The sequence below is a fragment of the Ruditapes philippinarum genome, unplaced genomic scaffold (genome assembly GCF_026571515.1).
Source record: "Ruditapes philippinarum isolate M1 unplaced genomic scaffold, ASM2657151v2 ctg4473_1_1_1_1, whole genome shotgun sequence".
In the NCBI taxonomy this organism is placed as follows: Eukaryota; Metazoa; Mollusca; class Bivalvia; order Venerida; family Veneridae; genus Ruditapes; species Ruditapes philippinarum.
In genome coordinates, this window is record NW_026861559.1 from 37,099 (window position 1) to 55,470 (window position 18,372).

The 18,372-nt window shown below is 31.3% G+C and overlaps 1 protein-coding gene across 2 annotated transcripts in view; it reads right to left on the reverse strand.

Moving 5' to 3' along the window:
* Positions 1–264: 264 nt before the first annotated feature.
* LOC132716108 (interferon-induced protein 44-like) overlaps positions 265–18,372 on the reverse strand; it is a 63,028-nt gene continuing 44,920 nt past the window's right edge. For both annotated transcript variants that reach the window (XM_060699285.1, XM_060699284.1), the window contains 5 exons: positions 13,510–13,625; positions 9,577–9,753; positions 3,950–4,078; positions 2,250–2,436; positions 265–980 (listed from right to left, as the gene is read on the reverse strand). In XM_060699285.1, coding sequence (XP_060555268.1) covers positions 697–980; positions 2,250–2,436; positions 3,950–4,078; positions 9,577–9,753; positions 13,510–13,587 — 855 coding nt within the window. In that variant the 5' untranslated portion in view covers positions 13,588–13,625 and the 3' untranslated portion in view covers positions 265–696. The remainder of the gene's footprint in view (positions 981–2,249; positions 2,437–3,949; positions 4,079–9,576; positions 9,754–13,509; positions 13,626–18,372) is intronic.

Sequence of the window (18,372 nt, forward strand, 5' to 3'; positions counted from 1 at the left end):
ATTTATGTTGACATTTCGCGAAAGTAACTGGACCTTTAATATATTTCTTAAGCCAATTACTAGCTAAATACATAATTACATGTAAATTAAAGTAAACAATGAAACTGTCAATCTTACAAAGAAAAACAAATTTAAGTTTTTTATGAACAATGTCAATACCAAGTCCTTTTATCTTATGCATATTGAGCAAGTAGCATTGTAGACTCGCACAAAATATCATGGAACATAAGATAGAAACATACTCTAGACATACTCTAAACATGCTTTATTCAATCCTTTCTGAAAAAAAACCCCAACAAATTTTATTCTTTGTTAGCGTGTCCACGTTTGTGCAATTAACTATAAAAAGCACTCTCATTCAATTGATTTACAGTGATTGAAAGATATGTTTCGATGTTTTAAGATAACAAATATTTATCACATTCATTTGTAAGTATAGTCAATAACTATTCGAAAATATAATGAAACAATAATACAGACTTGATCGTTACCATTCATACTCTCTTTGATTAACAACATGATGTGTTATCGCATGTACTTATAGTAATAACTATTTGTCAAGAACATTTATATCACAATCTACAAAAGTGTATAAACTAATATGCTAAAAATAAAAAAAAACCACACCATGATACAATAACCAATGTGTGACGTTTTAGCAATTTATAAGCTATGTAAATATTTCATGAAATATTCTCATTGTCCTTCCTTGTGCTGAAGAAAATATTCAATTCTATCTTCTGCATAGTTCTTCGCCTGCCTTAGGGCAATCAAGAGCGGGATATTCATCTCATTTAGTATGTCAAAGTCATCCACATAGTTTTTGACTGGATGAATGGATGCCTCTTCAATCCCAAACTTCTCAGATGCTGTTTTCACGATTTGTTGAACGGCTCTGCTCCTAAACACATTCTTTATGTTGTTAGCCACCATATCACAAAGTTTATCAACCTTTGTCAAAATCAAGATCCTGGGAATATCTAAACAACATATAAGTAATACTATTCATTAAACAAATACACTGTCCGTCTATCTGTCAGTAAACGAATGAACACAGGGAGACCTAGATTTTGTCTCATTAATCCGAAACTAGAAAAGTACGTTCTGATACTCTCTCTCTAAAAAGTAAAATACAGTGGTATATAAAGTTCTATCATTCCCGGGCCTATGTAGTCTACTATTTTGTACTTTATTGATATCGAATGTACTGTTTTTTGACAATTATGTACTTAATTAATATATCGGAAAGATATCATGCTTAAAAACATCGCACCTGATCTTGACAATTAATGCTGGCTTAAAAGACAAGATTTTCTGTTTAATCAAGCATTATTATTTTTTATTTCAGCAACATAGTTGTTGTTTCACAAATCTTAAAAAAAAAAAAACATTTTCTAGCCGAAGCTAACTGCCATGTTTTGTATGTTATATTATTGTGATTGTACATAATTCACATATTTAGTGTATATATACAATACTAAATGTATAACAAGTGCACAGACAAAACTGCAGATAATTATTATATAAAAGCAATTTTAATTGTAGTGAGCACAGGTACTTGGAACAAATTATCTTCAATGCTCTATATGCCCTATATACTACAGTCTTATCATAGCATATTGCCCATATAGAACACCGAAGACAGTCTGCCTCAAGTACCACCTGTAGTAATGAGAAAGTGAACACTCTTTCTAGTATGCTTAGGAGTTGTCGCCCTTAAACCAATTATCTAGTAAATTGACTATTTATGTTTCAGATAAGATATAATAGTAATGCATAATTGCTAGAAAGAAAAAGACTTTTAAATGTTAATATGAACAAGTTCTTTTATCGTGTGAATTCTTAAGTTGTTTTTTTTTTTTCATTGATTTTAATACTTCAGGTCTAACCTGGACAGGTGAATTTCATACTTTTCATAGTCAAAGACTATTTAAGTTAAATAAAGTATTTGTTATGTGTTTTTAAACTTGTGTATGCCATGAAACGGTAAGAGTGAATGCACGAAGTCATATTGAAGTTTATCATTACTAAGCCTTTCTTGATTAATTGTAACTGTAGAAACAGGTCAACTGTATTTAAATTTAGAGTAAGTATATTAATAAAAACATAACTGTTTCGAATCTGTAATGATTAACATCAATGAAAACGTATACGTTTACCTAATAGTGATTACAACTATTGAAATTACAACCTGTAACATATGCAATTTTTATGAAAAAAGATATCGTTATTGTAAAAGGAATCCTTACGCTCATCACAAAGTTTGACTTGCAGGTTATCAATTTTTTCTACCAATTCGTCTGAAATAGTTGAATTGATTGATGTTGAATCAACAATAAAAATAACGCAATGCATCTGATCATTCAAACCCGGCTCGTCTTTAAAAAAGCGTTTGCCTTCCTCTCCGTTTTGTTTTATTGACTTGACTGGATCAAACTGTAAATTTAAAAAAAAAGTTGAATTAATTAATTTTAGGAAATTCATCAATGGAAATTGAAATGAAGACTCAAATAAAATAAAGGAATATTTTAAGTGACTAAAATCATTTTTATCAGATTAATAACTGTGTCTTTGTTATAGTAATTGAACACAATTTGATTTAAAACTATATAAAGTTTTGGATTGTATCTGTTTATTTGCGACCAGGAAAGCAGTGGATCAGGGAAATAGATGAATATATGTCAATTATATACGGGCACAAAATTGTATTTATTAAAATCAGTACATTTTAATAGAATTTCATCATTGAGCATTTATAAATTAAACACATTTTTTTAATATACTGGGATCCTTCATATTACTGGACAAAATATGATTTTTTTTTTCGCTATAACTTTTAATTAAAACCATAAAAAGCAATGAAATTTAACCCAATTGATGTTTGGTTCTTAATACTCGCAAACGTTACCTAATCAAGCACAAAATTTTACATACTGTCCATAAAAATGTGTCTACAAAGTCGGGAATTATAGGAGAAAATAATCGCGTAGACAACTCAATTTACCGGTCATAGTGTATAATAATATCTTGAAGTTGTGAATTGAAATTAATATTTAGATAATCAGCAAGGGAACTACTACTGTTGAATGTTAAATGTTAAGATATAGAAAAACCCAAAGGATGTCACTAAAAACATTAACGGAAGCCATGCTTATTACGAAGAGGCCTATATATAGGGTGTAATGAAAATTCACATAATTAACTCAATTATCGCATTGATTCATCATTAATCAGTAAACGAAAATTTTGATATTCATTTGTAATTCTGTTCTTTGTCATACAGTTTCATTTTGGTCATCATGAAGCCAGTAAAATCAAGACAATATATTTTATTTACATTTCAAGTAGAGTTTCCTCCCTTGGTTTTAACAATTGGGCGTGAACCGTTTCCTGATTGGATTTTACTTTGCAGTTCCCTATAACATACTACAAAGAAATACTGTCTGGATTGAATTTAGATATACTTTTTACTATTTAAATATGTTATGATTGTCTGCTGAGATAATGTAAAGAAAATATATAAATGAAACCTGTCTAAAATAACCCATTAAGGGCCTCAATATTCGGGCATACGCAAAACACATAATTCACTGGCATGCCCAGGTATGAAATAAAATAACAAAACGGCATGTAAATAAATAAAAAACTGAATCAACAATGTTTACATGAGAGTGGTCTTGTTGTTATTTACTTTGAAATTGAAAGTGTGTGTGTAATTCAGACCGGATGACTTGAATTGGAACAAAAATAAAGCCTTATTCGAAATGAATATATTTCGTCCGGTAAACTGATTGTCCGGTAAATATGTAGGTTCCCAGTAAAGATACATGTGTACATGTAGATGAAGTTTCACATCATTTGTGATTCTATGAATGAATTGATATTTGGATATTAAGAAATTATATTATAGACTATTTTTGTGTCGCAATTAGAAATAAATTGTACTTGCCACGTATCCTTCCATGATATTCCCTTTGATCAAGAACAATAAATCATCTATGAGAAACCCTTCTTCTTCAGTTTGTGCCACGCCAACACAATCAAATAAACGTAAGTTCCTACATCGATATTCATCCAACTGTTAAAATAAGTAAATAGCTTATTTATTTTTGGATCAAAGATACTATATATCCTGAAACAACATTACGTGTATATCATTTCGCCGGTAAATATTCTATTAAACACCTCTTGTATTGAAAAAATAAGGGAGAATTAGCCTCTACCATTCATTGAAACATGAAATTGGACATGATGACTGTATTTGAAAAGAATTCTTCCGTTTAAAGTTTCGTCTTGAATTACAACATGAAATATTGACCTGTTTTAGTAGCTATTACGTGAAAATCTATCATTGTACTTACAAAAGATGCTTTAGGATATCCAACAAATAAAATCATTGATCATAAGGATCAGTCTTCTTAAGCAATTGATTGAATTGAAGAGAATGAAGTATTCAGACTCAATTGTATGCGATGCTAATATCTGAACAATAAACCCCAAAAACATAAAAAAATACAGAAAAGATAAAAGAGAATGTGTCTGTGAACTGAAAAAAGAGACATTCAAAACCGAACCATTTACCATAAAAAATCATGAATGAAGTCGTTGCTATTTTTAAATGTTCTACCTTATTATGTGATTTAGATAAAAGCATTTATCATAAGTTGCTCATGTTGCGCATAACTAAAGCGTTTTAGAAAAGACAAAATTTCTATTAAAGAACAAAATGATTAAAGCATAAAGGAGTGTGAGGGGGGCGAAACGAATTCATTTAAAGTAAGTAACTAAAATTATAATATCTCTGTTGTTTTTTTTTCTCTTCAGAAACGTTTAAACTTCAAACTTTGCATATTATACACACATTAAAACTCATGCGTCGGTGTATTTACATGTCTGACTAATTAAGATCATTGCAAACAATATGTTATGTTTACCAGTAAGATTTTGCAAGAGATAAAATAGCAAAAACAGTCCGCAACCATATCCAGCATCACATAATAAGTTAATAGGCATATAGTATGGTATCTAAGGAATATAGTGCAAAATAAGAGCCTACATAGGTTTCAATGAGGAGTAGGAGTTGATTTGATGTCGGACACATTTGTATTCATTTGATGTAGTTACGAAATGCCAATACTAATGTATCATCCTTGTTGTGATCTGTATGCATTTGTTGCGCAAACAAATTTCTTACCAATTATTAAAAGATAGCATTTTTTACGACTTCAATAGATATGCTGAAACTTTTTCTGGCAAATACATATTGCTTACCCATGACTTTTTAACTTCCATGTTTTCCCACTTTATCATTTATGTATATAAACAAACCTCCTTACTTAACATTCCTCAAAATATATTTAGATAAAGTACCGAAATTCCCTCAATAAATCAACAAAAGCTGGCTTTCAATGTAATTTGAACTTTACAAAAAACTTAAAAAATCCTCATAAGGATTGAAAAATAACCCATGATACACAACGTGTTCAATTAAAAATGGATCTTGAACAAAATTCAATATTGCTTAAAATGCGGAAATCAATGTAACCGGCTGGATATGCATGCTAGCTTTACATTGATACATTGATACATTCAATATAATCCGTTCACTTAAGCTGTATTTATATCGTGCTATTTATTATTTATTCCCATGCATAAATGCAGAAACTGTCTACAATGTCCTGAAATATAACAATTTGTATGTTATGTTAGTAAAATATGGTCATATTTTAATAATTGTTGACTTTTTGGCATTGGGTATAAAGACATTTCTGATGAAATCTGTTCTATGTATGCACAAAATGAAATGTCATTTTGATCACGTATTCGTTGCTTTAATAAATCTAATTGCGGGTTAATTACGACTGAAGATTAATGCCTGGCGACCTCAAGCAGCTTAGTATGTCAAGATTGTTGTTAAAATAAGTGTTGCTAGAAATCGAAATGAAATAGTTGATACTGATGCAAGTAAACCACTAGGCAAATAGCTAGTACTGTTAACACTTTATTAGGAGCAGCTTATATCATTCTCAAACGTGTTTTGTGCTACCTTATTGCCTAAAAAAGAAATGTCCGAATCACAATGCACTGTCTTTTCAAAATGTCGTCACTGCTGATGAAACTTTGGTTAATTTGAGTGACTCCAAACGCGAACATCAAAACAAGATTTGGGCTACAAAATCTGGCAAAAGACCATGCATTGTAAAAACAGTATTTAATTGATCGGGTCAAATAATTTTACACTGAAAAATTGCAGTAGTGTAGTTTTAAAGAGTTTAAAGGGTAAAAGAGATGGTACAAAACTAAACCGTCATTCTAGGTTGAAAAGGGTCACAATTTTGTCAAAACCCTAGACATAGTTTTGTCCTCTTGTCTGGAAATCGGAAAACTTGTAAGTAACACAATGAACACAACCGTCCATAAAAGGCTATACAATCCGAGCCTTAAACCTTTTTTTAAATTTTTCGTTTCTAACGATCCTTTGGGATTCTGGTTGTTTATATTCTCTTTAAATAGTTTTAAATAATTTCATTATTAATCATTATTTATCTAGTGAGATCCTTAATTTAATACCTGTAAACGTGACAAAAAGTTTCTAATATTGACGATTTTTTATCGTTTTTAAACTCAAAAGTACTGTTAGAAAAAGAAATTGTAATTAACTAAAACATGGTTGAGTGTCATCATATGAAATTGTTGAATTCAATTTAATTAAGGTATAATAAATACAAGAACTGTCATTGTAAACAAACAAATGTACCCGTTCACTCCTTAAGTAGGACTGCCATGTAAAATAACCTTAACCTTGACTTGAATCACAGGTACGGTTCAAATATCTTCTCACTCAAATAATTTAACAAAACATATTTGTCAATTATTTACAAAACAATTACTAGACACAGCCATCAATGTAGTATTTCGACAGTGTTAAACTGTCGACAACAACTTTGAATGTGACAATATTTCTTTATGTTCTACATGCGCATTGCTAGTCATTTAAAAATTTATGGATGACAGAATGTATGACAGGATGTACTTTTATGAAACTATAACCATTTGTGTCCTATCGTGACCTTAATCTACAAGCTAAATTTCATCACAAAATGTTTTAAAGACGATTATCTTTAAACCAAGTTATAACAAAATCTGTCACTGAATGACAAAAATACATGGACTCAACATGAATATCATAACACTGGTATATCATGACTTCCGACATTAAAGTAAGAACTTGAACTTTAGGATGCTGAGCTACATTTATTTATTAAATATCATCTTAATAAGCTGCATAATAATGCATAACTACATGTATCCCAAATAAACGGAGAGGTTATACAAAAGAGGAAAACCTGTTCATAATCATCAAGTCTTACATACAAGTTGGACCTTTACCTTTGACTTTTATCCCAGTATTATCCTCATAACTTGTTAAACATTTTAGCAAAATGGTTTCCAGATCCACACAGGAATGACATAAGTTTTAACCAGACACAACCATAAATGCACTTGTAAAAACAAATTCATATCATGACTTTGGAATTCATGTGAGACTTTGACATTTGATGCAGGGACCTGATTCATGCCTAAACCACGTTGTAATTATTTCAAACACATTTATGTTTAATTATTTTTGAACGCATCCAGGAATAATAGAATTGTTGACCAGACAAGAAAAACAGTGTACTTTCATAACAATTATATCATGATATTTTATCACGACAATTGTGACCTATTCCTTGCAGGTAGGGACCATATATTGTCATAATGTCTAATGTATCTATGTATAAAAATGTTAAGTTCCATCTGGGACTGTCAATTTTGTTGACCGGCCACTAACATTAGTATTTCTTTATCAAAATTCATATCATGACATTTAGTCTGCAAGTGTGCTCTGCACGTTGACATATGCATAATTATTCCTAAATCAATCCATCAATGACATAATAATTGATCGGGCACGAACATAAGTGCATTTTTATAAAACATTGCAGTCGGAGTGTGACCTTCACCTTTGAACTTAGCTGTTGCACGTAACACATTGCCCCAAATTGCTCCACATTTATACAAAATTGTTTTGAAATCCATCAATAAATGACAACTTGATGAACCAAATACTTTTGGACGGACGGGAGGATGGACGCTACTTAAACAATATGCTTCCACATTTTGGAGGCATACACTGTTAAGCATTAAATATTAAATATGCGTTTAAGACACATGGCAATGATCTCTTGCCTCAATCCTATCCTTTATTGATATCATTATTTATATCTTCTCTTATACGACCGTGTTCAAAAGTAAATTATCTTACGTAGTTTCCAATATATATTTATTTTCATTTTTGATAGCATAATGTCTCAGATTTTTTTTATTTGTGCAGCAGCATTATTCAATTTACAATACAACAATTTTTTTAAATTATAAAACAGCAACGTAAATTCAACAAAAATTCGACACAAAAAGATTACAGTCTCTTTTGTGTTAATTTGATTTTTACCGTTACTTTGATACCGATTTCATTTTAGAAACTTAATTACTGACTTAAATACAATAGCATATTTCAAATATGAGAAACAAAAGTTTACTTGATTGACCTGAGGCGTAGCGCTAACCTGGCATCTTGCATTATCCTATGTGGTATGCAGTAAATAACAACTGTAATGTATTCCTTTATGTATTGTCTAATATTTTCTCTATAATACCATAGATCATGAGCTAAAGGAGATATATTTGTAAAAAACTATGAGGGGCGTTTGGTTATTTTGCCCTCCATATCCAACAATCGACTAGCTTTTGTTATAATCGTTGATGTGCTTTTCATGTTGATGTGCTTGTCATCGTTTCAGCGAAATTTCTGTCGCTGCACATTTTTGGTTTACACATTGAATGTTATGAAAACCTTAGATTTGTGGACGATTCCCTTAATGTTTTCAACGGGGAAATTATATGTTATAATTTTGGTTTGGTTTGAAAATTATATTCCATAATCATCCATCATCAGAACTTTAAAAATAGTTTTTAATTGTTCACCGTCCCAAAATAACTTCAATGAGGAAATGCCTTATTCAACAGCATTCGTGTAAGCGTCTTATGGCCACCATGTTATTGTGAATCATCTTTAGAAATACACCAATATTAGATTCGTCATTATATGGACGTTATTGTCTTTTTTCGTGTGGGTAATAATACTAAATTGTCAGCATATAATAATCTGGGAGTCATTATTATTCTAAAATTTGCTTCGATATTACAAGTTGGTAAATTGTTTATATTTCACAAGTTTTGAAATTATAGGACAGTTTTGTACGTAATGGTCTAAATGACTCTGTCACAGTATCACAAATTACCAGGCACCAACCAAATATCATTCTCTACACAGTGTTATAGATAATACAATCAGGGTTTTCATATAGAATGGTCTGTTGACGGGTCGCAGTATAGGTCTCAGTTGCTCACATGACTTCGCTAAAGCATTCAAAAGAATGGCAACCATACAATGACATGCCCACTTTAAACACATCCTCCCTTCGTTCATTACATCATAACTATTCATAACAATATATATCAAAACAACCTTACTGTTTTTGTCCAGGACTTTGTGAATTTTCCATGTGCTGCTGCCATGCCATATTGTCGATTTTTAACAATGCTTATAATAGAATTGATAAAACTGGATTTTCCTGCTCCAACTGGACCTAGAATCAACACATTTATCTGCTTTTCTTCTTCTTCTTTCATTACTTCCTTTTTCATAGTCTGTTGAGTTAAAAATAAAAAAAATAAATCAGTTTTATCTTTTATCATTTCATTATCAATTCGTGTTCATCAACTGAAGCAATCAGTTTTATGTTTTATTTGACTATTTTTTATGTTATGTGATATATAAGATATAGACTTCAGTATTCTAAAAGAACTGGTGTCATCTATTTTGTCTCAATGCACTTTTGCATTTCAGTATTTCAGATTCTATAATGATGTGTCTCAATATGACTAATTATTACACAAGTCATGTAGTGCGGGGGGGGACTATTGATTATTAGAGTCAAAATAGGATTCTATTTTGTTTTTCAAACAGTGATCAATTCAAACTTAGTAAAGTATCATTCAACTACATGGAAATACTGCCTACATATTCAAACATTTTGAATGTCATGTTTTACCGAGTGTTACATTTTCATATGTTTTAACAGATCTTTTAAACATTGTGCATATAAGGTTCGTCCCACGATATTAAGCCTACAACAATGCATAACATATAATTATACAGAACTCTACAAGCTAACGCTTCATGCCCATAATTTAGGCTTTGGGTAGTGTAGGTTCCAACGAGAAAATTTAAATTGCATTTTCGTTTTAGGTTTACATTAACAAAATGACATAGGAAGAAGAACGATGGGTGGGGACTGACTGACGGACATGTTTATAATTTGAATTTATTTTGCTAACCATTTTGTTCTTGCTTTAATTTACTTAATCACAAAACTTAATTATTTTGATACCTAAACGGCCGAAATATTTGGTATGTTATTCCTCAGTTCATCCTTTTTAAAACGTTATGGGATCAAAGAGCTGCCTTTTATAAATTCAGTCTCGCTCTCTACTTGAAGAACTGAGACTTGGCTTCGCAAACTATTTGTTCGAGTATCAATTGGCCTACTCTCTCAAGAACAGCATTCCACTGTTTTCATTCACATGTATATACGTATCAAAGTTATGAAGTTACACCTCAGAATTTCATTAATTATATCCCTAATCTTCTGATACTGTTTAATAAAAACAGTAGTAAAAAAGTAAAAACATCTAAATAGTTACATTCATTTACTTTAGTAAGATCTATTGAATGAAGAAATTATGTCAGAATGGTTTCCGCTCATTATCTTGAGAACCATTTGTCATTATAATTCACATACTGATTTGTCATAATAAATACAATTAAAAGATGACCCCTACTGATTTAAGGATCACTAGCTCAAAGGTTAAATCACAGAGGCATTAAATGTTAGAAAGATTTTTGCTAATTATCTTGAAAACCATGTATCACAAATTCTTAATTATTTCCATATTAATTTGACCTATGTAGTAAATGGTGTCCGCTCCTTATCTTGAAAACTATTTATTATTATTTCACATTTTTCACATACTGATTAGTCGTAACTATTAGATGGCCCCTATTTCATTTTGGGGCTACAAGCTCAAAGGTCATGGTCACAAGGGCTTTAAATGACAGAATGGTTTTCGTTCCTAATACTTATGAAAGCTCTTTTTCAGTTTCAAATCATATAGTGGATGGTTTCCTCTCATTATCTTGAAAACAATATATATCACAAAGTCTTCATATTTCACATATTGATTAATCATATGCTGTTAGACCACGTGGTTTCTGCTGATAATCTTAAAAACTGTTTATCACAAACTGAAAGTATTCATATTTCTCATTCTGAATGGTCATAACTAGTTGATGACCCCTATTAATTTTCGGGTCACTAGGTAAAAGGTTAAGATCACAGGTGCATAAAATGTCAGAATGGTTTCCGCTCATAATACTTATGATGGCTTTCATTCATAGCAGTATGCACATGTCAGATAATGAGTTGACTATTATCTGTGTACTTAAAGTATCATGTGCACACGTGTTTAATAATATGCTATCTATATATAGTAAAATTTATATATTTTGTGTACTAATCAGCTTCCATATTTACACTGTGTAACACCCTTCATTGCTGAAACTGTTTTAGCAGTGACTGTTATTATACAAATGTTTAAATTATTTCTGTTTGGGTACATCATTATTTGTGCAAAGTGATCAGTAAATATAAAATAAAAAATATGTTAAATATATTAAACTTTTCTAACCGGTATAAATAGGTATGTTTATAATTTTGACAGTATCTGTGACTGTAAACGTATCTACTATAATGTTTGCTTCGGCCTCTTGCGACATATTTTTGTATAATTTGGTTATTTGTGGTAGGTATCGGCGGTTGATTGTATGAATCAGGAATAACAATTTATAGAAAATCACGCGTTTGGAAAGCAAAGCTCATGTGTAAGGTATGTTTTGACCCATTCATCAAGAAATATCCTTAGTTATATTTTCGTCTATTTGATTAGGAATTGCATGATTTTTATCTAAGGGAAAATCAAAAGAGCAGTCAGACTATATTTTATATTACTGCGGTTGGATCTTTGTTATTGAAAACAAAACTGTTGCCGTTAAGTTTGGAGAATTTTTGTTTGTGCGAATAAACAGCTGATCGAGGCTACAGGTCAGTCTTAGAATATCTGCATACAGTACAGATATCTAGTACTATATTGAGTATCAAAATTTTGCAAAAGACGAAGAGTGATTCTTATTTTAAGGTTCTTATGTGTATTTGAGTACACATTGCAAAAGTCATATTGTAAAAACAACTTTATTTACAGTAATCATTCTACACCATGATACATCCCAATTAAATTCTCCGAATCTGCATTAAGATCTACAGTCATTATGTTTTTGTTAATAATTTTGTTTCGGGTGAATAAATTGGTCAACTTCTAGTTTTTTGTGAAAGACAGCTTAAATGAATTGTATCTTTGCTTTGATAAACGTGATAGGTTGGTCTATTTAGATTTCACTTATATAGTTTATCTGAGGGCAGTTAAGGTTTCAAAAAGTTGGAGGTCAATAGATCTTGTTGTTTACATAATGAATTGCATGTCCTTAAGCAGTCCTTTATTATTTTACTTATGCTAATACAAGTAAAGATATGTCTTTAAATGAAAATGACGTGCTTCTATTGCACTTTATTATTTTCTTTTCATTCTCACTTGGAATTTACCTCTTCTCATTCGGTCATTGTGTTGTTCTGTACATTGCGAAGTCTTCGGTATTTTGGGATTATCATTTTGTTATTAAATAGTTTACGGAACGTTAATCAATTTAACGCCTCGTTAACTAAAGAAATTTAAAATATAGCTTTGAATAAAAATAAATTGAACATTTCGTTAGCAAACGAAAATTTTAATTTTAAACAACAGTTAAGCTAACTTGCCACTACAGATAACAACAAATTTAAACGACTGGACCATGATTGTTATTAACCTAATTTGATTGGGGCGTAATCGTTTACAAAAAAGCTAAACTTGTTAAATCCGTGATCGATAAAAAAAGATGACTGCTGTTTTTCGTTGCCAGGACTACCAAATATAATTAAAGCATTAAATAATGATTATTTATTCTAAATTTTTCTAATTGATCTTTTATTATTTAAGCAATGCACAATTTAGCACTACCCTTCCTATTTCTATTCATTGCTTAGTCAACTACTCACAAACACTTTCACACACACACACACACACACACACACACACGCACACGCACGCACACATACGCACGCATGCACGCACGCACGCACACACACCTATACACACTCACACAAACACGCTGTACTGGATAGGCAGTTAGCTAATAAGCATTTATCACTGGAAAGATTAATTGTTAAGTATCTGATATGCTTAAAACGATACCTCTATGTCCCAGGTTGAAGATTGCCGCCATGGTTGTGGAAAAGCCCATCTCCACAAATAACCAAAAATTCGGAACATGTTTGCTATCGCCTTCGCGTGGATTCAGATGTTTGACGCTGAAAAAGATTAAGTTTAAAACGATACTCTTCAGGTAATTTATATTTTTGTGTTTCTTTGTAATTGTATCTTTTTATATCAAGTGTCACAGGATAAGACAAATATGCAGCTCGAACCCGAACTGCGGCTCTACCAATTGAGCTATCCGGTGCCTTACACACTATCACCGCTTATAAGTGAACAGTTCATTGCCATGACATACTCGCCCAATTCATTTAAAATCTTCCTTGAGTTTTAATGGGTAAAGAGAACAATATAAAATTAGACTCGGAGCTTTATACCACTTGAGTGCCCCGTTGGGCTCAAAATGTCACAGTCTGAGGAAATTGTGATGTAAGACCAGGACTTGAAACAAGGGTACCGTTCCGCAGGTCTACCGATTGAACTATCTCTATCCGCTCACATACTAGTTTACCTAATTAGTGAACACATTAATAGCGGGACCGAGAACTTTTTTCATTACTGTTTATCCAACAACACAGTCAGCTTTAAAGAATTATTAAAGCTTGTAAATAAACTGACCTGTGATGTATATGTTGTCAAAGAATCAACATAAAATTGCAAACAAGTAATTCATTTTCGCAATAATAAAAAATATCGTTATGATTTATCTGTAAACATGCAATCTGAAAGAATAAAAATGTATAGCTCTTCAAAAAATAATAGACGATATCCCAATAGAATAGAGAAATACAGAATCCCTAAAGGAAGCCAAACACGACAAAATTGATGATGTTCCAGGCTTAGTTTGATTGAGCCTGTTCATGGACGGTAATGGAAAGTGCAAGTTACCGTCCACGCCCCCTAGCACCGGCTTAGGCAAAATTCAGCATTTAACACGAAAATGGTGAAATTTTGAATTTAGAAACATCTGCAGATGTGTTCATAACACATGTGTCCAAAACATTTATCCACTTTTATACAAGTTCATATTAAGGAACTGTAAAGGATATTTTCCATTAATATGTGCATACAATTGAACTAATATTGTCCTTGAAACATGTCATATTATTATATTACGAGGCAATATATATACAAGCATGTAGCATAGATTATGTGAGGAATTAAAAATAATTTTGTCATCTTATGGAGAAACATTTTATTGAAATTTATCCGAGACATGATTAATTTTAATTATCTTTACTATGGGTATGTATAACTGGCTAATAATGTCTAGGAATATATATTGTATTACAAGTTATTTCGGGCTTATTACTAACAGTTATAAATTAAATACAGTGCGTAGTATTCATTTCTAGAATGACTCCCCGTCAATGCATATTACCTTCACTTTACAGAGTATTCAAATAGATTTTAACTTAAGGGACATGGGTACAACCTCCCCCCCCCCCAATGGTCAACTTTTTTTTCTTTCTTTCTTTTTCTGTTTTTCATAATTTGTGTATCTCTCAAACCCTCTCTGAAAAAAGTGTTTCATTTTCATTATATTATAATAGATATTGATTGGCAGATTTACAGTTTTGGTACTTAATATTTTCATAGTGAAATAAAATCAAAACTACACGGTTAAAAAAAAATTAAATATTTGACAAGATCAACCAATATACGTTTAAAACAATTTAAGCAAATTACAATTAAATGAGTACAGCCCCTCATTTTTGTAAATTTAATCTATGATTTGAATAAGGCTCTCTAAGTAGGAAAATATTTAAAAAGTGTTAAAAATGGGTGGGGTATGGTAACATTTTACAACACATATAAAATATTTTGAGTAGAAACAATTATTTTGCTTTTGTGCATTTTCGCCTGAATTTCTTTTTAACAATAATCAATAGAAACACATTTATCATGATGTAAATATTATCGATAAATAGATTATTAAGGGTATCCTCATTTCTGTAAAAAAAATTCTTACAGCTTTAGTTTAGAACAATGTCCATAACTTGTTTACCGTACGGTATATTGTGTTTAAATTTTTCTTACATGTGTGCCTTTTAAAGCAAAGGCATATAACTGATCTATATTGCAAGTTTAAAAAATCAGTACTGTGCCCACAAGAATTCATACAAAAAGGAACCTTTTTGGCATCATTCGATTAACGTGTTTGTTCAGTTATTAAACAAACACATTTTATGATCTTAAATAGCTTCAATCTTATTGGTTCAAATAATAGCCCATAAAACAAATTATAAAAACATATTAAATGAGTGTGGTATCATATTCACTGGTCGAATTGGAAGTTACAAATCCACAAATAGAATCAGGCTTATATTCAATAACCATACAGCAAAGACATTTAATTGAGTGTGCGTAAATATAAATTCACTGATTACATCTAGTACCCTATTCACTGATTTTGATGTTTTTCATCTACAATAGAATAAGATTCAAATTCAATGACCATACAGCATACTCTAAAATTGTTCCATTTTGTTCTTTCTGGTATATTTCTCGATTAAGAAATTATGTATACTCAACAAAAAAGTAAAAGTAACACCACAAAAGTAATAAACTTATGACTTGTTTAAAATATTCAGTTTAACCTTTTGGGTGTGTTCTTTTCATCTAAGGGTTTATTATGTAATTATGTGATATATGAACTGATTGAGTGGAAATTGGAACTTTTTTTTCATTAAGAATACACAATTGTATTCAGAAAAAATAGACATGTGTTTTAAAGTAAATGTAGTCAATACGAACAGATATATCCAGATGCAAACATTGTCCGATAAGACAAAGTGTATGCCCAGTCCCTTTACATTAGCGTGCAAAAACAATCAAGCCAAATGTAATTGTCGTAGTCAATAATGATTTTGTCTACAAACTACGGTGGCACAAAGGAGACATGTGTGTGTTTTTATTTATCTCGTGGCCACGAGATAGCTAAGTCGTGGCCACGAGTTACTAAGTCGTGGCCACGAGATACTATGTCGTGGCCACGAGTTACTAAGTCGTGGCAACGAGTTACTAAGTCGTGGCCACGAGATACTATGTCGTGGTAACTTAGTAACTCTTGGCCATGACATAGTATCTCGTGGCCACGAGATAAATAAAAACACACACATGTAACCTGTGTGCCACCGTAGCAAACAAAACAAGTGCAATTGGATAAAACTTTTATTCCATTAATATAATATAATTTTGGACATTTTAGTTATCTTAAAATAAATAGAAAAAAAAATTAAGATAATTTATAATTGCTTTTTTTTAATTAAAAAGTTCATAATTGGCTTTGACTATTAAGTACGAAAATGCGTCAGCATGTAATACAAAACAAAATATATATTTTCTACTTTAGCTCGCGATTCTTGTCTATTTATATACAATGATACGCTCCAAAGCATCTGATTTCAAATGCTATCATGTCAATATCATGTGTGTAGTCAACTATTTAAGAATTTGAATCACTCATTTAAAGGTACGAGTAACTTTGTGTAAAATATGGCTTAAAATTTTGAAATACATAAAACATTGACCAACAATATAATGCTACTAGTATGTCAACGGCAATTATAAAGTATCAGCCTAAACTGTTTCGAGATGGACGCATAAAACAAAATAAAATTGGAACGAGTCGATTAAAGGTTCCTGTATGTCTGGTAGAAAACGCATCATAATTACTGACAAAAACAATTATAAAGTCAAGCTTATCATTGACAAAAAACAAGACTAACACTTACCCAATATTGCACGGATATAAAAAGGATCAACGTACTCGATTCTGAAGAATAATTTGAAAGTTAAGGGTATAACTGAAAACCCTTTTTGCTAAAAGTCTGCTAACACAGAAAAATGAAAGGAATTAACTCACTTGTGATACACACATCAAACTGAAATATGCTTATGCAAATAAATTTTATTACAAATTAAAGGCATGAAAAAACTGTCTCTAAATATTTTAACGGACACATAGAAAGTTTAGTAAGTTAAAGTGTATATACATTCATTAGTGTTTTTCAGTTTGACGTGTTTATCAAAGAAGAGGGCCAAGATGGCCCTAGATCGCTCCCCTGACTCATCAAGCACATCCGAGCAATGTCTTAGACAACCATAAAAGTTGACCTAGAAATCATCAAAACAAACTTGCAGACCAATTTCCAGGATATTTGGATAACAACAGTAGCCACTAGAGAGTTCAAAAGATTTTCTATTTTAAGCTCCTGTGACCTAGTTTTCATCAGATATACTCATATTCAAACTCCCCCAAGCAATTGACTAGACAAGCATCCTGACCAAGTTTGATGAGAGTTGAAGCAAAATGTTACCATTAGAGTATTAGCAAGGTTTTTCCATATTTTGGCAGTGTGAAGTTGTTTTTGACCGCATGTGACCCATAATCAAACTAGAAATCATAAAAAACAACCTTTCTGATCAATTTCTAGGATATTTGGATCAAACTGCACCCACTAGAGTGTTAACAAGTTTTTTTCTTTTTTTAGCCCCTGCAACCTTGTTTTTGACCGGAGACTACCATAATCGAACTTGACCTAGAAATCATCAAACCAACTTTCCTGACACATTTCCAAAATATTTTATATATCTTTAGCTTATGTGTCCTAGCTTTTGGCCGGAGATGAACCTTGTTAAAACTTGACCTAGTAATCATCAAAACAACCTTCCTGACAAATTTCGAGGATATTTGGATCAAAACTGCAGTCACTAGAGTGTTAACAAGCTGTTTCTATTTTTAGCTTCTGTGACCTAGTTTTTGACCCGAGAAGACCCACTAATGTCAGGATATTTGAGAAGACAAACGATATTATTTCGTCTAATTAGGTCTTGATT